Below are 21897 nucleotides of genomic sequence, written 5' to 3'. Positions count from 1 at the left end.
CATAATAAAACAGAAACAGCTTGAAAACGAACAAGGTAGTAAAAGTAGGTACAAGCTTTATTTTCAGGCAAAACATTTAAAACAAAACAGTTTGAAATTATAATGAAATAGATTTAGCACATAGTTTAAAATTTGGACGAAAAGTTTGGAGTTATCAAGGTCAAGGACAGTTGTTATTTTTAACTAAATTATACATAAAAAACTGAGTAATAATATTTATTTAAATAAATCTAAATAAAATGTACAGTAAATATTACATGAAAATACCTTAGAAGTACTAAAATTACTAAAACTAAATTAGAAATTAAATAAACTTATATGGAAAATTACAAACTAAAAACTAAATCAAAAGCAAATTGATTTTAAAAAAGCATTTAAAAATTACTTGAAACTAAAGTTAAATATAAAATATTAAAGTAAAAGCTAATTTACAATAATTATAAATACTATAATAGTATATAAATAATGATAAAATAACACTGTTTATAAAGTCTACTTATATAAAGACTATTGATGCTACATTGATGTTGCAATATTATAAACTCAATGAAACAAGGATGAAATATAAACTTGCGAAAAATAATGATAATCATTAGCAGTGAAAAACAGACTTTTTGAATAACACATTGTGAAAGAGGTAACCAATGTACTACAACAATTGCGCGTGAAAGCTGCAGTGAAGGTGTTTAAAAAGGCACTGTTAACTCTTAGGGAACAACATTTTGGTTCATCTTCATCATCATCATCATCATCATAACCTCAAAGAAACTTCACTTGAATTAAGTACTGTGCGAACCAGACTCTCACATCTATACAAACCACAACTGTATTATAATCACTTAAACTTGTCATTTTTAGTAATAACAAAGTTATTTTAAATGAAAGACAATATTTGGATCTTTTAAATAGATTTTATTAGCACCTTGCTCATTGGTTGTAAATTCTCTGATTGTCCACAAAAGCACATCAGGGTGAGCTTATTTCAGCGTCAGAGTGTTTGAGTTTTTATTTTGGTGTAGGTGTGTATAAATGCGTCTGTGCTGCCCAGACTAACCTTGTGTGTCCTCTGTGCTTGTAATGAGCTAATTAATAACGGTGAATTTGACATTTCAGAGCTTGATTTGTGAAACATTAAGGGTTTTGGTGTGTCTGTGCTTTCATTGTGTGTGTTTGAGGGGTCAGTGTGAAGATTATTTGTGTCTAAGGAATTTACATTTTGATTGTGTTCGTGTGTGCAAATTGTCTTCTTAAGCTGTGCAGAAAGCTGCAAACTCAGTAACAGAACAAGATGTCCACCAACACGAAGTACCCTGAAGAAAGAAAAAAACACACTGACTATACATCTACAGCCCCAAAACACGGGTATTTGTAGAGAAGTTATAGACATATGATCATAAAACAGACCTCTCCATCTCTCTTAGTAAGCGTGGCAGTGCAGTTGGCATGTCAGAGCTGCAGCTGAACTTTCTGCCAAAAGGAACATCACACAGCACAGCATCAACTGCCCCATCAGCAAGAGGGATCTCTGAGGAACAGAAAAAGAGACAAGTCTCTTTTAATTTATATACTGTGTTACATGCACACATTGGTGTCCCAAAAATGCTGAAAATTCACCCTGAGGCCATACAAGATGTAAATAAGTTTGTTTTTTCATTGGAACAGATTTGGAGAAATTTAGCATTACATCACTTGCTCACCAATAGATCAGCTGCAGTGAATGGGTGCCGTCAGAATAAGAGTCCAAACACCTGATGAAAACATCACAATAATCCACAACTTGACTCCAGTCCATCAACTAATGTCTTGTGAAGTGAAAAGCAACATGTTTGTAATAAACAAATCCATCAAGATGTTTTACTGTAACTTCAAACCGGTTCTTTTGGCCAAACCAAGAGCCCTCTATCCAATAACATTGTTTTCTCCAGGGAAAAAGTCACATTGTCTAAATTAAGAGAGAAATACAGACCAAGCACTGTTCACAAGTAAAAAAACAAACAATACAGAACAGTTCTAAATGATTATGAAGGTGGATTTTGATGTGAGGGAACACCAAAGGGTGTATTTTCACTGGGGGAAGCATTACTGAGGATTATGGACTGGTGTTTCGGCTAAGGGAAGGGTTAAAATAATGCTCCTTGATGGATTTGTTTCTAAGAAATACAGTTTTTCACTTCACCAGACATAAACTGATGGACTAGAGTTGAGTGGATTATTGTGTTTTTATCAGCTGTTTGGTATCTTATTCTGACGGCACCCATTCACTGCAGAGGATGCATCAGTGAGCAAGTGATGTTATGCTTCATTTCTCCAAATCTGTTCTTATTAATAAAGAAACTTATATACATCTTGGATTGCCTGAGGGTGAGTAAATTTTCATCAAGTTATCCTTTTTGGATGAGGTACTCCTTTAAAGCCCTAGTTTTAGTGCAGCTAGGCAGTGCTTTGCTGTTATCCAGGTGGCATCAGGATGCAATAGCATGAACATTAACAATATGGTCACGCAAATTTCTGAATTGATCACAAAATGTTTTCAACCCTGTTTACAGCTGATTTTATTACTGTTCACAAGCACACAGAACACCCGAGAGCCGACACAAATTTAAGTAGGCTAAATGGGGTCAGAGATGATGAAAGGGGAGAGAATTTGTCCAAACCCATGGCAGAAGACTGAAGTAGCTGCACTCTTCCTTCCATTCCAGATGCTTTGATGTTCTCTGCAGCTTTCTGCAACTGCGACAAGTCTGTATCCATGCCTAGAAATACAGCATTCTGAAGCCACACACAATGTATACAGTTAGTCAGATGTGAATGATGTGTGTGAAAATTTGCATGTGGAGTTTAGAGTATGTGATATGTGTTTACGTACTGAATACTCCTGAGCTGCTTCTAACAACACAGCACCAACTCCACACATTGGGTCTAAAATCACACAATCATTCAGCTGTGGAGAGAGAGTGAGAGAGAAGTGCACAGAAACTATGAAAAGCTATAGTCTCATAGCTGTTATTCAGCAAATTGATTAAACGTGACAGTGAAGAGATATTCATAATGTGTGTATGTGTGCATTTGCCTATTAGAAGGTCATTCTAGACCTCACCTTTTTAGGGCAAAGAGAGCTCATGGCCCATGCTATTGTAGAACGTAACCCGTTGTGTTTCATATAAGATCGACTAGACAGAGGATGCCTGAAGAAAGCACACACTGCATTAGATCTTAAATTGATAGACAAATGTTATATGGAGAGATACTTACTTCAAGAGAGGGATGCCTACAATGCAATGGTCATCGCTTAAATACACATTCACCTATTTACACAAAGAGACAACCAAAACAGTAACATTTAAACATTCATAGCTAAACTGATTGTAATTGTAAACATATCAATGTGTATGTAGTATTTGTTTGCATGCATTTATGCATAAACATTTGAATGCCTGTGGTTCAGTATATGTTTATGCACTTATTGTCTTTTTTATTTTATTATTTGAGTGTGCATACCTCAAAAACAGGCTCTCTTAGGTCCACCTTCCACCCAAGATCTTCTTTGATGGCCATCCCAATAATACGACTCAGTCTCTAAACATACACACAAAAACAGAATAAGTCGGGTTTATGAATGGATTAATATTTTCATCAATATATAATGGTGTCCAAATTTGAGACCACTAATGAAAATGATTATTCTTAGCATTTTTTATTACATTTTTACATTCTACAATTGATATTACAATATTGATATTGATATTGCATAACAATTTGCATTTAAAAATATAAAAATGAGCTTAAATCCTTAACATGTCCGTTTATTACAAGGTTTAAATTAGTCTGCATTTTAGATTGCATTATACAGAGCACATTAAAACATACCATGAAAAAATATTACAAAATAAACACCTGAGAGGTATACGAGCGGGCAATGACTCCACTACATCGGCAGCTCACTCTGAAGGATGGTGTGTGCAAACTCTCCTCTTCATCCTCTCTCTTTCTCTTCTGTCCACGCTGCTGGCTGCACTGAAGCTCTTGCTGCAGGGCTGTCCAGGTTAGGAAGGTCTGCCTCCAAATGTCTGGATCTCCTACAACTCTCTGCTTTACAACAGCAGCTGCCTTTGCTATTAAAAGAAGAAAAGGGAAGACCAGTAAAATGGGCTGCATGTAAGTATAATGTAGTACACTGGTTCTGATCTCTTGAATACCTACAGTAAACAGACAAATGATGTACTGAAAGTTTCTCACAACCTGCTGACTGAAGTGTGATTTCCATTATGCAAATAAGACTTAATCGAAGGTTCGCAGTACATTCACTCAAACGTTCTCATGGCAGGATGGGCAGTGATTATTTGCACAAGCAGATTTCTGTACACTAAATAAAAGTTTTTCATTTTTTTTTTTTACTCTTTATGATGTCATGTGTTTTCAACCAATCAGAACAGTGAATTCTTGTTCATTCACACCTGGGTTGTTGGGAAGTGAAAGGGGTTCAGCTTTGCTCAGAAGGATAAACAGCCTCTCTGCAGACTTGAGTTGTGTCACGGTTTGTAGATCAGCATTGCTGCAGAAAAAAACTCTACCTGGAATCTGCTCCACCTGACACAAACAAAGCACATAACAAAAACAAATACCCATCATCATTAATGGGCAGATCTTTATTATTAGGACCTCTTATTTTACTTTTATGTTCGTAATCTCTTACATGCACTCTAGTGGCTGTCTGATGATTAGAAAAGGTTTGGCTAATGGCGTAAAATTTTCTATATTTACTTGTGCATAACATTCTTGGTGTGAAACAATGAATAACCTCAATAAAATGCCGTATAACTTACTTGAGTGGCGCAGAGTTTGTGCTGTACCTCCTCGGCCAGCAGCTCCTCCATCCCCGCGCCTGCAGTGCAGTACAGGGCTCTGATCATCACCGCCATAGCGTTACAGTCAGCTTCTTCTTCTTTTTCTTCTTTGGATTTTTTGGCGGGTTGCATGTTACAGTCAGTTTTTATGAACATACACAATAAATACAAGCGGCATGCGACTGTAAACACTAATTTGCTCTTCCGGGTTCACCCGCGTGTCAAAATTAAACCTCCTGCTCCTGACTTTCTAAATATAGATATAAAACTGTGACAAGCAATATTCTTACCACAAGCTAATTTTTCTATGTGTCTAAGTACTTACCCATATATGTTACCCTTTATTTTTTGTGCTCTAATTATTTCTTAGTTTGTTATTTTTCCCCTTGGTATTTTTTTTTATTTTTTATTTAATTTTTTTTTTTTTGTTAAAGATTTTGTAAATGTTTTTTTTTTATTGAAAATATTGTAAAAGGTTTTGTGATATTGCCCCTCTACACCATGTAGCTGAAACTTTTATTTTGTCATATTTCTCACTTGCAGGAAAGATATTAAGTTTACAGCGCCTCACATGAAACAAACAGTATTTAATGTACCTCAGTGGTAAACATGCTAAAAACACGCCAACCTTTCACGTATATGCGGACCAACTCTAGCTAACAGTATTTATTAGCCCCCAGCTGTATGTCATGCAAGAAAAGTAAAAGTACATAGCAGGTTCATTAAGTCAATTTATTACACATGGAAACATGATTAGCATTTTGTTCAGTTTATTGCTGTGAATATTTTCCATGACCATAAAAAGTAGTTCTGCAATGGAAAAATATCAAGCAGGGACAATTTTTATATAACAAAGTTTAATAAAAAAAAACAAAAAAAAAAAACAAATCAAAACAAGAGCAAACTCCATTTTACATTCTGAATCAGTTAACCTAGTATACAATTCTTTTTTTATTTAACGTCCATTGTTTTGTTTTGACATCCTTCCAATGTCCACAGACAGGTGTAGGGGCAACATCTTTTATTCAGATCTACTTCCTTGCCACTGCACTCAGCTGGTCCCTGATGCGGCCCAAACCGTCTATCATGGTGTCCAGTGTCTCTTTACTCAGCTCCATTGTAACTGTGGACTCACTTGGACCGCCGCTAATGCAAGGAGTGTCCTGGAGCTACAGCAACACATACACAGAGGTTATTAAAACATTACTTTAAATCTTGAATAGAATATTTACATCAGTTGAAAAGAGGTTTTAAACCAATAATTTATTCTTATAACATAAATATTTTTATACATATCTGATGAGCATAAATTACAGCACATAATATGCCTGTAGCTTACTTTCATTTGCAACAGACAAGTTGGCACAGCCATACGACTCAAGGAGTCTGAAGCCGTTTTCATGTCCACTCGCCACTCCAAATCCACCAGCTTTGGCAGTGAAACTATAAAAACACGTCATAACTTCACATCACCAAAATGCTTTCATTATGGATCACAAACATAGAACACAATGTCATCAACCATCTTGTGATACGATGAAAACCTGTATTATCATCTCATTTTGAGATATCATACTCACTTTGACTGGATAAAGCTTCATTTCTCCATGTGACACTAAAAATATTCACACCAAAAATAGGTTATATAGGGTAAATTACTCAAGCAGATTTCTGTAAGGATATGAGCGATACATCCACCTGTTTTCCAAAATAATTTTGGTGATCAGATTCTTCAGGTTTGAGTGGAATGATTCTGGGAAAATTGGCAAGATCTGTTCTGGAGAGGTTAAATTCTGGTACACAACATGATGCGAGAGCATGTGAAAAGCTGTCAGCAACTGTAGATGAATAAAAATAAAGGAAATATTAACACAACATTTAAATGATTTTGTATGTTTTATAGTGAACATAAATCTTTTATATCTGATCATAAGTATATTTATTTTAATAATATGTAATTTTTTTTTATGTAATGTTTTTTTGTGTTAGGTCACATTGATGACCAGTAAACATTTTGAATAATTTATTAATTGATTATTGACTTTCATACACGTACTTTTTTTAAAATAAAATAGATTAGTTTGATGTTAAAATAAAAAAAGATGTGTTGTTGCTGGAATATTTATAATCAAATAGATTGAATGGCACGAACCCACCTGCATCGCTTCACTGTTGGACACAGAAAGAGCATTAGCAGTTTTTTCTGCTATAGATTGAGACTTGGAGGCTCCGGCTGGGTAACTCTCTGTGCAGATCTGACGAACTGCATCTTTAGACGGAGCCTGAATTCATAATAAACAATGACAGAATACACTAAAACTCAGTCTAGTTAACGGGCTTGACACACTGCATATGAATAAGTGACTGATAATTTATTCTATTGCATACCTTTAAAAGCAGCTGCAAAGCAGTGAACTGATCCTCTGTAAGAAAAGCCATGTTTCAGTCCGAAAGTCGTTGTCACGTGAATTCAATTCACGACAGAATCCACTTTCAAAATAAAAGACCCCCTAAGCGGAAATATCTAGTACTTCGTTGACGCTAATGCCAGTAGTAATTTTAAACTAGATGTGGTTTATTTCGTATTAGATTTTTTTTCTGACAGGCTTATAAGATATCCTTTTATAGCTTTCTATTGTTCTCGAGGGGCACAAATGCTCCAGCAGTCTCATCCTGACTGAAAAGCTTTTAAAACAAAGTACTAGAGACATTGTGCAACTGTTCGTGACTGCATTAAAAAAAAAAATAACTCTTTAGTTACCATGCACGAAACACACACTTACATAGGTGATACTAGGAACTAGCAAACGCATCATAGGAATTAAATTAACCAATTATTCAACATGAATGTTGTATCAACTTTTAGAAGCATAAAATATTTTAGAGTGAACACTGAATCATTTTTAAACGAAGTTACAAAAAAAAAAAAAAAAAACCTAGTCAAATATATCCTATATATAGTAATGGAGACACAAATATTTAATCATGAAACCATGTTTACAACACCAATATGCCATTTGAAAAACAGCACTTATAGATTCTTAATCCAATGAAACAACCCACTCAAGACAATAGTTTCTATAAACATTTATTTTGACTGGCTGCATGGACAGCTCAAACAAGGACACCATACTGTTTAAGAACTTCAGTATATTTTGCGATCTTGCTCTCAACATTCTTCTCTGCCTGCTTGGTTAGCTTGAGCACGACTTTCTTCTTTGTGTAGCGCAGCTTGGCCTTCTCCTTTCTCTTCTCCTCCAGAGTGGCGGTGATGGCCTGGTACTTCCAACCAACTTCATGGGCCAAACGTCCAAGCACGGCGAACTACAATGAACGAGGGATCAGAAAAACATGGTTTTTAAACCAAAAACTAGAATTAAAAACACAGAAATCTACTGTTTTAAGCATTCTGGACTTCTGGAATCTGATGCTCTTTGTCTCAGCTGGTAGTGCATGAAGTGAACTCATGGTCGTTAAACTCATACTTAACTGTAGGAAAACATCACTGACAAAAAGCTGTTTCATATATTGAAGAAAGTTCCACAAAAAGACTCACTCTGCGTGTGGGCTTCAGACGCACAATCTTGAGAGCAGCTGGGACGACCATACGCTTTCTCTGTGGAACACAAATGCAGATGAGAAACCAGAAGAAAAAGGCCAAATTCTAACTTCAGAAGCAAAGAGGTCTCAGTTTTTAGTGGAATATGTTCTCAGTTGAGAGTCAAACAAGGCAGACGATAAATCATCATCGACAGTATTTATCTGTGAAATGAGGAGCAAAGTAAGAATAAGCCACCTTGTCATATGGAGGTGGGATGCCATCAAACACCTTCAGCCTCTCCAGAGCAGCCTGACCCCTCTTGGTTTTGTGTGGAAGCATACCTGTTCAAAAAAAAAGGTCAACATATTACCCATCGGCTGAAAGGGTTAAACTGATCACTGATGTGTCATTCAAACTCAGTAGTCAGATCCGTAGTTTGCTATCATCAAACTTGGCTCAGATTCGGGATAACGGTATTCATCATTGTTTGAACTGTCGCCACTGCAAAGTGTGTGAAACAGAGGAAAAGATCTCACCTCTTACTGTCCTCCAGAAGATTCTGCTGGGGGCTCTAAAGTGATATGGTCCACGGGAAGGGTTGGTGTTCATTCTCTTGCGGAGGAAAGCCAAGTACTTCACTGCACAAACAAAACATCCAATTTACCACCAATTTTCAATGGTTTCACATTCATAAAAGCAGTGCACGGAACACACAACATACTTACAGATGGTCAACAAACTTACGTTTGTTGCGGTAGAAGTTTCCAGAGATGTTGATACCCTCACACCTCACCACCACAATTTTGTGGCCTGTAAGGAGAACAAGATTTATTACAAAAAAAGGGGGTCAACTTGGTCACAATCCAATTCTTAAAATGACATTCCACCTAATGTTAACAAATATTCAGAACAATGAGGAAATAACTGTTCGTAATTATGCAACGTGGCTTTTAAAATAAAAAAAATAAATAAAAATACTAAACCACTAACATCTTAAAAAACAAACTTACCCAGCAGCACTTGCTTGGCCACAATAGCGGCAAGGCGACCGAGTAGATGGCCTCTGCCATCAAGGATCAGAACCTATGAAGAAAAGAAACCAGATTTCTCGTATTAGTACGGGGTAGATTCATAACTCCATATGCTTTCATCAAAACGTTGCTTTTTGTCTCAGATGGTAGTGCACGTGAAGTATTCTCATGGTCGTTAAACTCGAATACTGAACTGTGGTTGCGAGCTCATCACCGACAAGAAGCACATCTGACATGTGTTATCAAATAACCACGCCACCAATAATATTTCTACACATTTTGTGGTCATTTCGTGCTATAGAACAAGACGTGAGCTTTGCAACAGACAACGGTGTAATAATTCAGCCCACTGCTGTAAGACGCACGCGTCTATTGTTTTCGGCCTAAACGATTTCATGAATCCTTACTAACGTTACTCAGTTACATGTTCTGAGGACACAAGCAGTGTATTTTTAAGAGTACCTGAGCATGGACAGCAACTTTAGTCCGGTTTTTACAGAACCACGAGTGTTACGCTCACTACAGGCCTGACTTCCAGCAAGACAGCATGCGTGGTTACACACATTTCTCTCCCAAAAATAGACGCTCTACCGGGTATAACGGAACAACACTATAACGCAAATAGCGTCAGGTAAGGTTACCTACACGTTTAGCCCACAAATAATACATTCCTCGCTAAATAAAAGCGAGATATCTGAATGCTAAATCGCGCTACTCGAACACACCTTATTGAACCGGTCCGCCATGATGTGGGAAAAGAAAGACACGCGGGGCCGCCCGATGTAAAAGACAGGGGCGTGGGCGGGGCTTTACACATCATCGGAAATGACGTGACAGACTCGCTGTGCTTAGAGGACGTTTGTAATCTGATTATTTATTTCTACTGCCATCAGCTGGAGGGCAAATGTGCCACAAGGGCTCTACAAATGGCGGGAAATTAAAAAAAAGGCACAATAATACTGCATGTTTTAGATGTTCCTATAATTTAACACACCTGACTAAGCCTAACTGGCTCATTAGGATAAATATCTGGGGCAAGGTCAAGCTCAAACCGGTGCTACGGTTTCCGGTTTGACCGACATGTGTGCAACGGGGTTTGCGATACGTTTTCTTTCTCTTGTTTGGTGGGTGTGTCAAATATGCAAGCCCCATCAGCAGCAACATGTTTATAAACCATGCTGCATTAAAGAGACAGTTTGCACAATGTAATTAACATTAATAAATAATAAGAGTACAAGTATAGATCTGGAACTTCTTCAAGTCTGTGTAAATATCATTTAGTAATTGCAATGTCTTCTGGTCCACATCCTTTCCTTAGGAAGGTGTGCTAGACACTGATTAATGTAACATACAAATATTATACATATTTATATGTTTTGCTATTGTATTGTGGGATGACACTTTCATAAACTTTTCTATACTCCTCTTATTATATAACGATACATATTACAATAACATAGCACAACAACAGTGATCAGCAATAATGATAAGCCTAATAATCACAATAAAAATAATAAGGTCATATAGATCATAACATAGTCTTGGAGATAAGAAGTGGATTATCCTTCACCTGAAATGTTTATCTTTTCATCCTGAAATGTGAGGCAAATGTTGGCTCACAATAATTAGGAGCCACAGTTTCCAAAAATCCCTTCACTCGATTGGGATGTTTTCTTTTATTCTGGACAGCAAGAGCAGTGACTGTAACATCCAGTGTATTTTGCAGTATTAAACACGTATTTATACAGATTTCATCAAGCTCTGAAAATTCTTCAAAAAGAACACAAAGAATGGCCTTCTCAGCTGCCATAGTTGCACCTCTTGCGTCATCAGAACCGGGTGTTAAACACCACCTCCGATTCTGTTTAAAAAACATGTTGCACCGTTTTGTCAGGGCTGAATGCAGCCCTGATATGGGACTGTCAGCCAATACAAATATCTAAAACAGGGGTCACCAAACTCGGTCCAGGAGGACCGATGTCCTGCAGAGTTTAACTCAAACCCTAATCAAACACATCTGAACCAGCTAATCAAGGTCTTTCAAGGTACACTTGAATCTTCCAGGCAGGTGTGCTGAGGCAGGACCGAGTTTGGTGACCCTCTGATCTAAAATGTATGTTGCAGGAGATCTCCAGGAATAGGTTTGAACATTTTATTTGGTACAGTTAGCTCTAAATACTGTAACTATAAGTGGCTTATATTTATTTGTATATTTTATGTGGTTTATATTTTTGAACATCATACCAAAACACAATTTCATATTTGAGACACCATTTTATGGTTTATTGTCAAGAGGAGAAAGTGTACTGATTTAATACACATAAATATTTTCAGTGTTCCAGTCATATGTGTATTATAACATGCTTTAATAAGTGAGAGCAGAGATCACAAATGCTTAATAAAAATAAAGCATCTACAATTATTCAATCACATCTGAAACAAGTGTGGGTCATTTGTCTATGAAATGTAATGTCAAGATTTGACAGTCTCAGTCATCTTGTTTAAGTTTTCTGATTTTGCCCTCATGGCGACTGATTTCCTGTTGTAATCTCTCAATTTCCTTTTGGTGGTGGTCGATTTCTTCCTTGTGGTGTCTTCTTAGAGCAGCCAATTGTTCTTGCTCTTTTCTCCTGTGAAGGTGATAAGGGGGGAAATCAGACATGCAATAACCTTTTAAGGGGCTTCAAATTGTAAAAAAAAATCTCCAAATAAAACCTTCTAAAGTAGAACAGTGCATATAACACTGTGTGAGCTTTATAACTGCAGATAGTAGAATTTAATATTGAGAGAGGGATGATTTTGCTAATAGCAGTATAAGCAGTAGAGATCTAGTATGTACGGTGGCTGAGAAGTGCAAAACAGATTACAATTCTGAAAACAAAATAACAAATTACAAACGCAAATGCAAATCTGACAACAAAATAACAATTCAGAAAACACAACAACAATTCAGAAAACATTATAACAAGTCAGAAAACACAACGACAAATCCAACAAACCAGACGAGGTAGGTAAAGTTTGAGACAGTGCGATTGGTTTGGGATTACTCACTGCTGACTGGACGAGACATCTGTCAATCAAAGATACAGAAAGAACCAGCTGAAGAACAGAGTCATGGTAGAAGGTTTGTCTGAGTTTAAATGTATTGTATGAATTGCGCTTACTATGGAATGAAACATACAGAGTGCCTGTTTACACTTTGTGCAAAAAACCTGCCTGATTGGCAGTAACTCTGTTCTCCAACGTGTGTCAACACTTTAATAGCAGCTGTAATTAATCAGCTCTGGTGGCGCAGGTGGTTAGGCGTGTGTCCTTGACTTTTTGACATGACCGACCCGGGTTCGATCCCACCTTTTGCTGAACTTTTTTTCCTCCCTTTTCAAATCTTGTATCACATCGTAAAGGCATTTATTTTCAATAAAAATTAAGGAAATAATCAAAAAGGTGAAAATAAAATATAGGGTAGGGTTAGGGTAGGTGTAGGGAGGGCTCTATTGTACCAATAAGATGGCATCCATTTAATAATTTAAATTAAAATTATATTTTACACTCAATACGTTATTATTGCATACTGTTTTATAATGTACTACAATATTGAAGTGCAGATAATTGCCACTATTTGCAACAAGTAGTATACATAGCAGAAAATCCTGCTATTTTAACAGTGTAAATGGGTATTTACACTGTAAATAGCATATTGCTAAAAATACTGCTTTTTTCACGTAGTGTAAATAGAGTCCATTGCTAATACGAGATCTGAAAAGGGAGGAAAAAAAGTTCAGCAAAAGGCGGGATTGAACCCGGGTTGATCGCGTCAAAAAGCCAAGGGCACAAGCTTAACCATCTGCGCCAATCAGGCAGGTTATTTGCACAAGTGTAAATAGACACTCTGTATCTTTTATTCCATAGTAAGCGCAATTCATACAATACATTTAAACTGAGCCGAACTTTCTACCACGACTCTGTTCTTCAGCTGGTTCTTTCTGTATATGTTGATTGACAGATGTCTCTTCCAGACAGCGGTGAGTAATCCCAAACCAATCGCACTGTCTCAAACTATACCTACTTCTTCCGGTTTGTCTGATTTGTCGTTGTGTTTTCTGACTTGTTATTTTGTTTTCGAATTTGTCATTGTGTTTTATGACTTGTTATAATGTTTTCTGAATTGTTGTTGTGTTTTCCGAATCGTTATTTTGTTTTTTAGATTTGCATTTGCAATTTGTTATTTTGTTTTCAGAATTGTAATCTGTTTTGCACTTCTAGGCCACCGTAAGTATAAGCGATGAAATTCACAATGGGATCAAGCAAAACCACTCACTTGAAGTACATCTCCTCCTCAGCTGCCTGTTTCTTGCCAAACGCACCTCCTGCCTCCCTCACCGCACCTCCACCACCGCCTCCTTTCCCAGCACCTTTACCCAGTTCTCCTAGCTTTATCAAAAGAAGAGACAGATTGTACAAGACAGAATAATTTATTACTGTACCTGGAAATAGTAACTAGTCCATGGATTGACATGCACAATTAATCAATTCTTTGACCTGTGTGTGTATGTACAGGTATGTCCCAAAATGCAGATGAGCTGAAGGCCACTGTCAAAGAAACCTGGGCTTTCATACCACCTCAGAAGTGCCACAGACTGATCACCTCCATGCCACGCCGAATTGAGGCAGTAATTAAAGCAAAAGGAGCCCCTACCAAGTATTGAGTACATGTACAGTAAATGAACATACTTTCCAGAAGGCCAACAATTCACTAAAAATTTTTATTTTTTTATTTTTTTTATTGGTCTTATGAAGTATTCTAATTTGTTGAGATAGTGAATTGGGGGGTTTTTGTTAAATGTGAGTCAAAATCATCACAATTAAAAGAACCAAACACTTAAACTACTTCAGTCTGTGTGCACTGAATTTATTTAATACACGAGTTTCATAATTTGAGTTGAATTACTGAAATAAATAAACTTTTCCAGGACATTCTAATTTATTGAGATGCACCTGTAAATGAGTAAAGTATGTTCTGTACTGCTCCAGAAAGTTTGCAGTTGAAAGCTCAAAGAATGTATAATTATCCTGAATGTAAACACAGGGGTCAAAACACAAGGGCATATATACTGAAAGCGATCCAGGTGTGTTATTGCGTAAAAACGGTTGATAGCTACTTGTAATCAACGCTGTACGTTAAAACAACATATAACGTATTTAATAAATTTAATAAACAAACACGTGTGACGAAATACATGGTGACAGACTGACATTGCGTGCTACAGGTAAAATCGTTTTATTTTTTCTTTCGTAGGCTAAAGAAAGACAAAAATATGTTTTATACATATCTACCTGGTCGGACGACATCCTGAACTGTGTGGCCAGAAAAGTCCTTATATTACGGTTTAGAAACTTAGCCATTGTGTCTTCAGGCGATCATGCATGCAGTGACATGAGTGTGCACTCCTGTACAGAACAGGAACGTACCAATATTATAGCAAAATAGGTGACCGCTGGGGAAACACACACACATACACTGTTAATTTAGGGTAATTTATAAAGGTAGTTTATTCTTTTTATTTATATTTTTTTAAATTATTTAATTAAAATATTTTTACAGGCACTTACAATGGTACAGTCCATAACCGCTGTATGCGCGCTGACAGTGTACAATCTTTTCATACAGTGGTTCTCGAACTTTTTACAGTGCTGTACCCCCTGGGGGGCATTTAACATTCTTCTGCGTACACTCTCTCTTCCACTTAGACTGCAGTCACACATTTTCTATAAAAGGACATTATTTGCCCCCTTTAATTGATTTACAGGTGCATTTTTTACCTTTATAGAGGCAAATATGTCCTATTCTTATTAATTTTATGTCATGTTTTATGTCATATTCTTAACATTCCATTTAGTGTATTATTAATATAATAAATAAAGCAAAAAATGATGGCAAATCGAAGTGATACTTGTAGATTTAAAAATAAAACCGCCAATAGGTGGCGGCAAGTCGCTGTCTTAATGAGCCAGGCGTCGCGCATTCATTCATTCATACATTCAGTAACTATGCAACTTCGCAACCATGTACAGTTGCAATCAAAAATTTTCAAGCCTTTTGACCTGCAAGACATTCTGTTGCCGTGAAAAAAAAGAAAACAATTTCACCAAGACATCAGAGTACTGTATTAGGAAGTTTAATACCATTTGAGTGATTTGGAGTAAATAAAAATGTTCAAACATTTATGCACAAATGTATTCATTCCCCAAAAATTACATTTTGTATAGAATATTTTATTCTTGATAACCTACAATAAACCGTGCCTCCCACCAAATATTTTAATGAGATTTTAAGGTCTTAAGACCGAACAGCCGCTCAAAAACATTTACGACCAATTGACAATATCACTTTTAATATGCAACTACGCTGTTATAGATGCAATTAAAAAACTAAAAACTAAGATTTGTAAAATATTAGTCTCAGAGTTTAATGTTTTATTGCAGTTGTATGTATCCATCTATGCAGATTAATGAAGAGCAAATACATCTCTGTTGAAAAATGTACAAAAGTTTTTCTCTTTGGAGCATTTTGTACCCCTAAAAGATGTGAATAGAGCAATTAAAGAGTCTGCAGATAAAGAAAGAAAGAAAGAAAGAAAGATTAAATGGAAACATATACAAGCTTAAAGCAAAGCTGTTGTGATCTGTTTTATTCATTGTGACTCAAAAGTTTATCTTTCCAGTCCAAACATTCCAGATGTCACAAGACATATTCCTTGTGGATATAACTCTCTCTAAGGATTTGTTATGGTTTAGGGCATATTTTCAACAGGTGGGCATTCTATGGACTATTCAAGCCACTGCTACTCCTCATTAATCCATTTACATCTCAGTCACATTAAAAGCCTTGACAGTTCAACATTTTGACAAGATTGCATGCCAAATTTAACATTCTTAATGTGAAAACTCACAGAATCCTCAAATGCAGTTTCCACCAGCAGAACTCCGTTTCTATTAAGGGCTTCAATTCTCTGAGGAAATGGGAGAAATGTGACAGCATAATTTTTCTACACATATTCTCATAGCAACATCTTGCACACACAGGCACAGAGAGAAAATTAACTAAATGAAAACATTTCTAACCACTCATTAAATATTTTTAGTCAACCTGGCCTTTGTATGTTGCTTATATTTCACAAAAATTCATATATATACACACACACAAACGTTCAAACAACTTTAATTGGTAAAACAAAGAACAAAATTATTTCAAAAGGTTGAAAGAACTAAAATTGGAACAGAAATTTTAATTGGCCTAACTGAGCCAAACGAGTTCAGAATAGCAGTCTAATTGGGTAGTCCATAACATCTGTCATCTGATTCATTTCATTTCATCTCACTATACTGCAGACAGTCCTCATTCCAGTTTAAAAAAAAAAAAATAAAAAAAAAAAAAAAAAAAAAAAGGATGACATTATTTAAGTAAAAAAGATGGAAATGATTATTTAATCTCTTGGTAAGAATCTCTTGGTTTAATACATTGCTAAGAGCCCCTCTGAGCTGTTTTAACCTCCCCTCTCTCACGGTTCAAGTGGATGACACAAAATTAAAGTCAAAATGAATGGATCTAAACCGGAGGGGGCAATTCACAGTTAAAATGTACAGTATAAACAAATTTAAACAATCAAAACCATATCAAGAACAACATACTGAAAGCACAGACTCAAAAATCATGAACATCTCGTACACAGAGTTATCTGAAGCCATCTTAAATCAATTTAGACTTCTTTCCGGGGGACGATAACAAACAAATGTAAAAATCCAAACACTTAAGAGGAATGGAAATAAAAGAGTGAAAAGGAGAGAGAAATAGGCATTGATATCAGAGGGCCATTAGAGGCCGGCGGAGACCCTTTCTCGGGGGAGCGAGTGGTGAACGTGGCACCCCCTTGCAAAGCCGTCAGTCCTGCTTGGGTCCAGTGAGGGCTCTGAGCCTCTCTAGCAGGGGAGGATGGGAGTAATGCCACATAGAGAAGAGCCAATCTGCTACAGGGAAGCCTAGGTTGTCCTTATTGAGCTTGATGAGAGCAGAGTACAGCTCAGATGATCGGCCCATATTGCGCGCGAATGCATCTGCCTGAAACTCAAACCTTCGGCTCACACCGTCAAAAACAGAACGACAGCAGCTGAAGTGAGAAAAAGAAGGTGAATTGGATCAGACACATCTGAATACCCAGAAAAGGGTTGTATTTAGATTTCTTTACAGTTATTGCCATATCAATATTTACTTGGAGAAAAAAAAAAAAGACTTCATTTTATATATCCAACTTTATAAATGATTCTTTAAATGTACTTTAAAAATACTGTATAAGTTTTTTCTGGGCCCATTTTAGAAAATAAGTACTTCAAAAATTGTCTTTATAAAATTCATTGTCTCATGACAATAAAACATTTTTATTACTTTTAATAAATTCCAGTGTCCTAGAATTAATCTAGTATATCTATACGACACCTTGTATACACAACTTGATTACCCTAAACACTGACCGTGTCATTTGCAAACGTACTCTAATAACCTGCATGTAATTCTAAGCAAAATATTCACATAGAAGGTAGAATAAGCATAGTTAGCAAACAAATCCTCATGTATTTTTCAGAGAGACAGAAGAAAGGAAAGAAATGCAAGAGGTACCTCATTGTAAGGTGAGAAGATAAACTGAAAGATGATCATCAGCCCGATAAGAGTTGGTTGGGTGTCATGAAAACCAAATGCCATGAAGAGCTCTTTACGTCCAATCAGGACAGCAAAAAGGAAGAAACACAGGAAGGAGTTCATCTGTAAAGAAACAGGGAGTCGTTAACATCCTCAAATTTTGGTCCTCGGATCAAGCGCCCTTAAAATTCTGTGCCTTTGGTGTCTTTTGTTTTTTTGTCAGCTACTGTTCAACCTGATCAGATTCTACTTGAACAACATTGCAGAAATGTGCAGTGAAAAAACAACTGATATAGCAGCTGTGAGAAATACACAAGACAAGAACATACTTCCTTTGTTAAGACTGTGTTAATCTGATGGTTGACAGCTGTTAGTTAGAGAGGCAAAAATCAAAAAAAAAAATATATATATATATTTATCTATAACACTGGAGCTGTAAAGCACAGCTGCACAGACAGCAGCTCACCTGGCTGATGACAATGTTCTTGACTGTATGGCCTAGTTTCCAATGTCCCAGTTCATGTCCAAGAACGGCCAAAACCTCAGGGTTACTGCAGCCCTGTTTCTTGTTCTGAATACAGACAAAAATGTAAAAAAAAAAAAAAAAAACACCAGGAAACGCGTTTAATCTAATTTGTTAGTGTTCTGGCTCTGACCCTCTGACCTTCGGTTTGGGCTTGCTCTCATTGCCTGCTGCTTCGTTCTCCTCTCCCGTTCCTGGTTCTTTCTCTCCAGATTTATTTAAAGGGGAGTAATCCTCCAAAAGAGTGTCGAACAGCGCAATGCGCTTGTTTTTGAAGAAACCATAGAAGTACGCATTACTGTGGGAAGATCTCTTTGAACCTAGAACAGAGAGCACAGATATATTAAGAGAAGGGTGATTATATTCACTTACATTTATAGTGCCAAATTCTAACTTCAGAAGCAAAGAGGTCTCAGTTTTTAGTGGAATATGTTCTCAGTTGAGAGTCAAACAAGGCAGACGATAAATCATCATCGACAGTATTTATCTGTGAAATGAGGAGCAAAGTAAGAATAAGCCACCTTGTCATATGGAGGTGGGATGCCATCAAACACCTTCAGCCTCTCCAGAGCAGGCTGACCCCTCTTGGTTTTGTGTGGAAGCATACCTGTTCAAAAAAAAAAAAAAAAGGTCAACATATTACCCATCGGCTGAAAGGGTTAAACTGATCACTGATGTGTCATTCAAACTCAGTAGTCAGATCCGTAGTTTGCTATCATCAAACTTGGCTCAGATTCGGGATAACGGTATTCATCATTGTTTGAACTGTCGCCACTGCAAAGTGTGTGAAACAGAAGAAAAGATCTCACCTCTCACTGTCCTCCAGAAGATTCTGCTGGGGGCTCTAAAGTGATATGGTCCACGGGAAGGGTTGGTGTTCATCCTCTTGCGGAGGAAAGCCAAGTACTTCACTGCACAAACAAAACATCCAATTTACCACCAATTTTCAATGGTTTCACATTCATAAAAAGCAGTGCACGGAACACACAACATACTTACAGATGGTCAACAAACTTACGTTTGTTGCGGTAGAAGTTTTCCAGAGATGTTGATACCCTCACACCTCACCACCACAATTTTGTGGCCTGTAAGGAGAACAAGATTTATTACAAAAAAAAAAAAAAAAAAAAAAAAAAAAAAAAAAAGGGGGTCAACTTGGTCACAATCCAATTCTTAAAATGACATTCCACCTAATGTTAACAAATATTCAGAACAATGAGGAAATAACTGTTCGTAATTATGCAACGTGGCTTTTAAAATAAAAAAATAAATAAAAATACTAAACCACTAACATCTTAAAAAGCATAAACTTACCCAGCAGCACTTGCTTGGCCACAATAGCGGCAAGGCGACCGAGTAGATGGCCTCTGCCATCAAGGATCAGAACCTATGAAGAAAAGAAACCAGATTTCTCGTATTAGTACGGGGTAGATTCATAACTCCATATGCTTTCATCAAAACGTTGCTTTTTGTCTCAGATGGTAGTGCACGTGAAGTATTCTCATGGTCGTTAAACTCGAATACTTAACTGTGGTTGCGAGCTCATCACCGACAAGAAGCACATCTGACATGTGTTATCAAATTAACACGCCACCAATAATATTTCTACACATTTTGTGGTCATTTCGTGCTATAGAACAAGACGTGAGCTTTGCAACAGACAACGGTGTAATAATTCAGCCCACTGCTGTAAGACGCACGCGTCTATTGTTTTCGGCCTAAACGATTTTTCATGAATCCTTACTAACGTTACTCAGTTACATGTTCTGAGGACACAAGCAGTGTATTTTTAAGAGTACCTGAGCATGGACAGCAACTCTAGTCCGGTTTTTTTACAGAACCACGAGTGTTACGCTCACTACAGGCCTGACTTCCAGCAAGACAGCATGCGTAGTTACACACATTTCTCTCCCAAAAATAGACGCTCTACCGGGTATAACGGAACAACACTATAACGCAAATAGCGTCAGGTAAGGTTACCTACACGTTAGCCCACAAATAATACATTCCTCGCTAAATAAAAGCGAGATATCTGAATGTAAATCGCGCTACTCGAACACACCTTATTGAACCGGTCCGCCATGATGTGGGAAAAGAAAGACACGCGGGGCCGCCCGATGTAAAAGACATGGGCGTGGGCGGGGCTTTACACATCATCGGAAATGACGTGACAGACTCGCTGTGCTTATAGGACGTTTGTAATCTGATTATTTATTTCTACTGCCATCAGCTGGAGGGCAAATGTGCCACAAGGGCTCTACAAATGGCGGGAAATAAAAAAAAGCACAATAATACTGCATGTTTTAGATTTTCCTATAATTTAACACACCTGACTAAGCCTAACTGGCTCATTAGGATAAATATCTGGGGCAAGGTCAAGCTCAAACCGGTGCTACGGTTTCCGGTTTGACCGACATGTGTGCAACGGGGTTTGCGATACGTTTTCTCTTGTTTGGTGGGTGTGTCAAATATGCAAGCCCCATCAGCAGCAACATGTTTATAAACCATGCTGCATTAAAGAGACAGTTTGCACAATGTAATTAACATTAATAAATAATAAGAGTACAAGTATAGATCTGGAACTTCTTTAAGACTGTCTAAATATCATTTGGTAATTGCAATGTCTTCTGGTCCAAATCCTTTCCCTTGGAAGATGTGGTAGACACTGATTAATGTAACATAAAAATATTATACATATTTATATGTTTTGCTATTGTATTGTGGGATGACACTTTCATAAACTTTTCTATACTCCTCTTATTATATAATGATACATATTACAATAACATAGCACAACAACAGTGATCAGGAATAATGAAAAGCCTAATAATCACAATAAAAATAATAAGGTCATATAGATCATAACATAGTCTTGGAGATAAGAAGTGGATTATCCTTCACCTGAAATGTTTATCTTTTCATCCTGAAATGTGAGGCAAATGTTGGCTCACAATAATTAGGAGCCACAGTTTCCACAAATCCCTTCACTTGATTGGGATGTTCTCTTTTATTCTGGACAGCAAGAGCAGTGACTGTAACATCCAGCGTATTTTGCAGTATTAAACACTTATTTATACAGATTTCATCAGGCTCTGAAAATTCTTCAAAAAGAACACAAAGAATGGCCTTCTCAGCTGCCATAGTTGCACCTCTTGCGTCATCAGAACAGGGTGTTCAACACACCTCCGATTCTGTTTAAAAAACATGTTGCACCGTTTTGTCAGGGCTGAATGCAGCCCTGATATGGGACTGTCAGCCAATACAAA

At 36.9% G+C, this 21897-nt stretch overlaps 4 protein-coding genes, 5 non-coding genes and 1 pseudogene across 9 annotated transcripts; all 10 read right to left on the bottom strand.

The window, feature by feature from the left end:
- Positions 1-896: 896 nt before the first annotated feature.
- On the bottom strand, positions 897-5076 carry thumpd2 (THUMP domain containing 2). The gene is made up of 10 exons (XM_019121325.2): positions 4824-5076; positions 4455-4587; positions 3895-4112; positions 3499-3576; positions 3253-3305; positions 3098-3185; positions 2867-2941; positions 2655-2769; positions 1405-1525; positions 897-1310 (listed from the first exon to the last, which is right to left on the bottom strand). Exons 1-10 carry the CDS (start codon positions 4998-5000, stop codon positions 989-991), a joined length of 1380 nt encoding a protein of 459 aa, XP_018976870.2. The 5' UTR covers positions 5001-5076; the 3' UTR covers positions 897-988.
- Positions 5077-5562: 486 nt separating this feature from the next.
- On the bottom strand, positions 5563-7391 carry commd9 (COMM domain containing 9). The gene is made up of 6 exons (XM_019121334.2): positions 7233-7391; positions 7001-7126; positions 6543-6682; positions 6425-6459; positions 6184-6287; positions 5563-6013 (listed from the first exon to the last, which is right to left on the bottom strand). Exons 1-6 carry the CDS (start codon positions 7281-7283, stop codon positions 5876-5878), a joined length of 594 nt encoding a protein of 197 aa, XP_018976879.1. The 5' UTR covers positions 7284-7391; the 3' UTR covers positions 5563-5875.
- A 525-nt stretch (positions 7392-7916) lies between these two features.
- Positions 7917-10286, bottom strand: rpl13a (ribosomal protein L13a). Its single transcript, XM_042742284.1, has 7 exons — positions 10142-10286; positions 9396-9468; positions 9130-9195; positions 8922-9023; positions 8641-8726; positions 8401-8460; positions 7917-8168 (listed from the first exon to the last, which is right to left on the bottom strand). The coding sequence occupies exons 1-7, from the start codon at positions 10160-10162 to the stop codon at positions 7959-7961; spliced, it is 618 nt and encodes a 205-aa protein (XP_042598218.1). The 5' UTR covers positions 10163-10286; the 3' UTR covers positions 7917-7958.
- On the bottom strand, positions 8278-8357 carry LOC122140296. The gene has a single exon (XR_006156971.1). It is a non-coding gene; the product is annotated as a small nucleolar RNA Z195/SNORD33/SNORD32 family (small nucleolar RNA).
- Positions 8799-8874, bottom strand: LOC122140298. Its single transcript, XR_006156973.1, has one exon. It is a non-coding gene; the product is annotated as a small nucleolar RNA SNORD50 (small nucleolar RNA).
- Positions 9550-9637, bottom strand: LOC122140295. The gene has a single exon (XR_006156970.1). It is a non-coding gene; the product is annotated as a small nucleolar RNA Z195/SNORD33/SNORD32 family (small nucleolar RNA).
- Positions 10287-11670: 1384 nt separating the features above from the next.
- On the bottom strand, positions 11671-14905 carry LOC109108172 (ATPase inhibitor B, mitochondrial-like). Its single transcript, XM_042742282.1, has 3 exons — positions 14751-14905; positions 13735-13847; positions 11671-12046 (listed from the first exon to the last, which is right to left on the bottom strand). The coding sequence occupies exons 1-3, from the start codon at positions 14817-14819 to the stop codon at positions 11905-11907; spliced, it is 324 nt and encodes a 107-aa protein (XP_042598216.1). The 5' UTR covers positions 14820-14905; the 3' UTR covers positions 11671-11904.
- Positions 14906-18772: 3867 nt separating this feature from the next.
- Positions 18773-20777, bottom strand: LOC122140160 (annotated as a pseudogene).
- LOC122140297 lies at positions 19318-19393 on the bottom strand. Its single transcript, XR_006156972.1, has one exon. It is a non-coding gene; the product is annotated as a small nucleolar RNA SNORD50 (small nucleolar RNA).
- LOC122140294 lies at positions 20100-20187 on the bottom strand. The gene has a single exon (XR_006156969.1). It is a non-coding gene; the product is annotated as a small nucleolar RNA Z195/SNORD33/SNORD32 family (small nucleolar RNA).
- Positions 20778-21897: the final 1120 nt, after the last annotated feature.

The sequence above is a fragment of the Cyprinus carpio genome, chromosome B17, assembly GCF_018340385.1.
Source record: "Cyprinus carpio isolate SPL01 chromosome B17, ASM1834038v1, whole genome shotgun sequence".
Classification (NCBI taxonomy): domain Eukaryota; kingdom Metazoa; phylum Chordata; class Actinopteri; order Cypriniformes; family Cyprinidae; genus Cyprinus; species Cyprinus carpio.
Note: the sequence above shows the minus strand (reverse complement) of the source record. Positions and strands in the feature narration are given on the sequence as shown.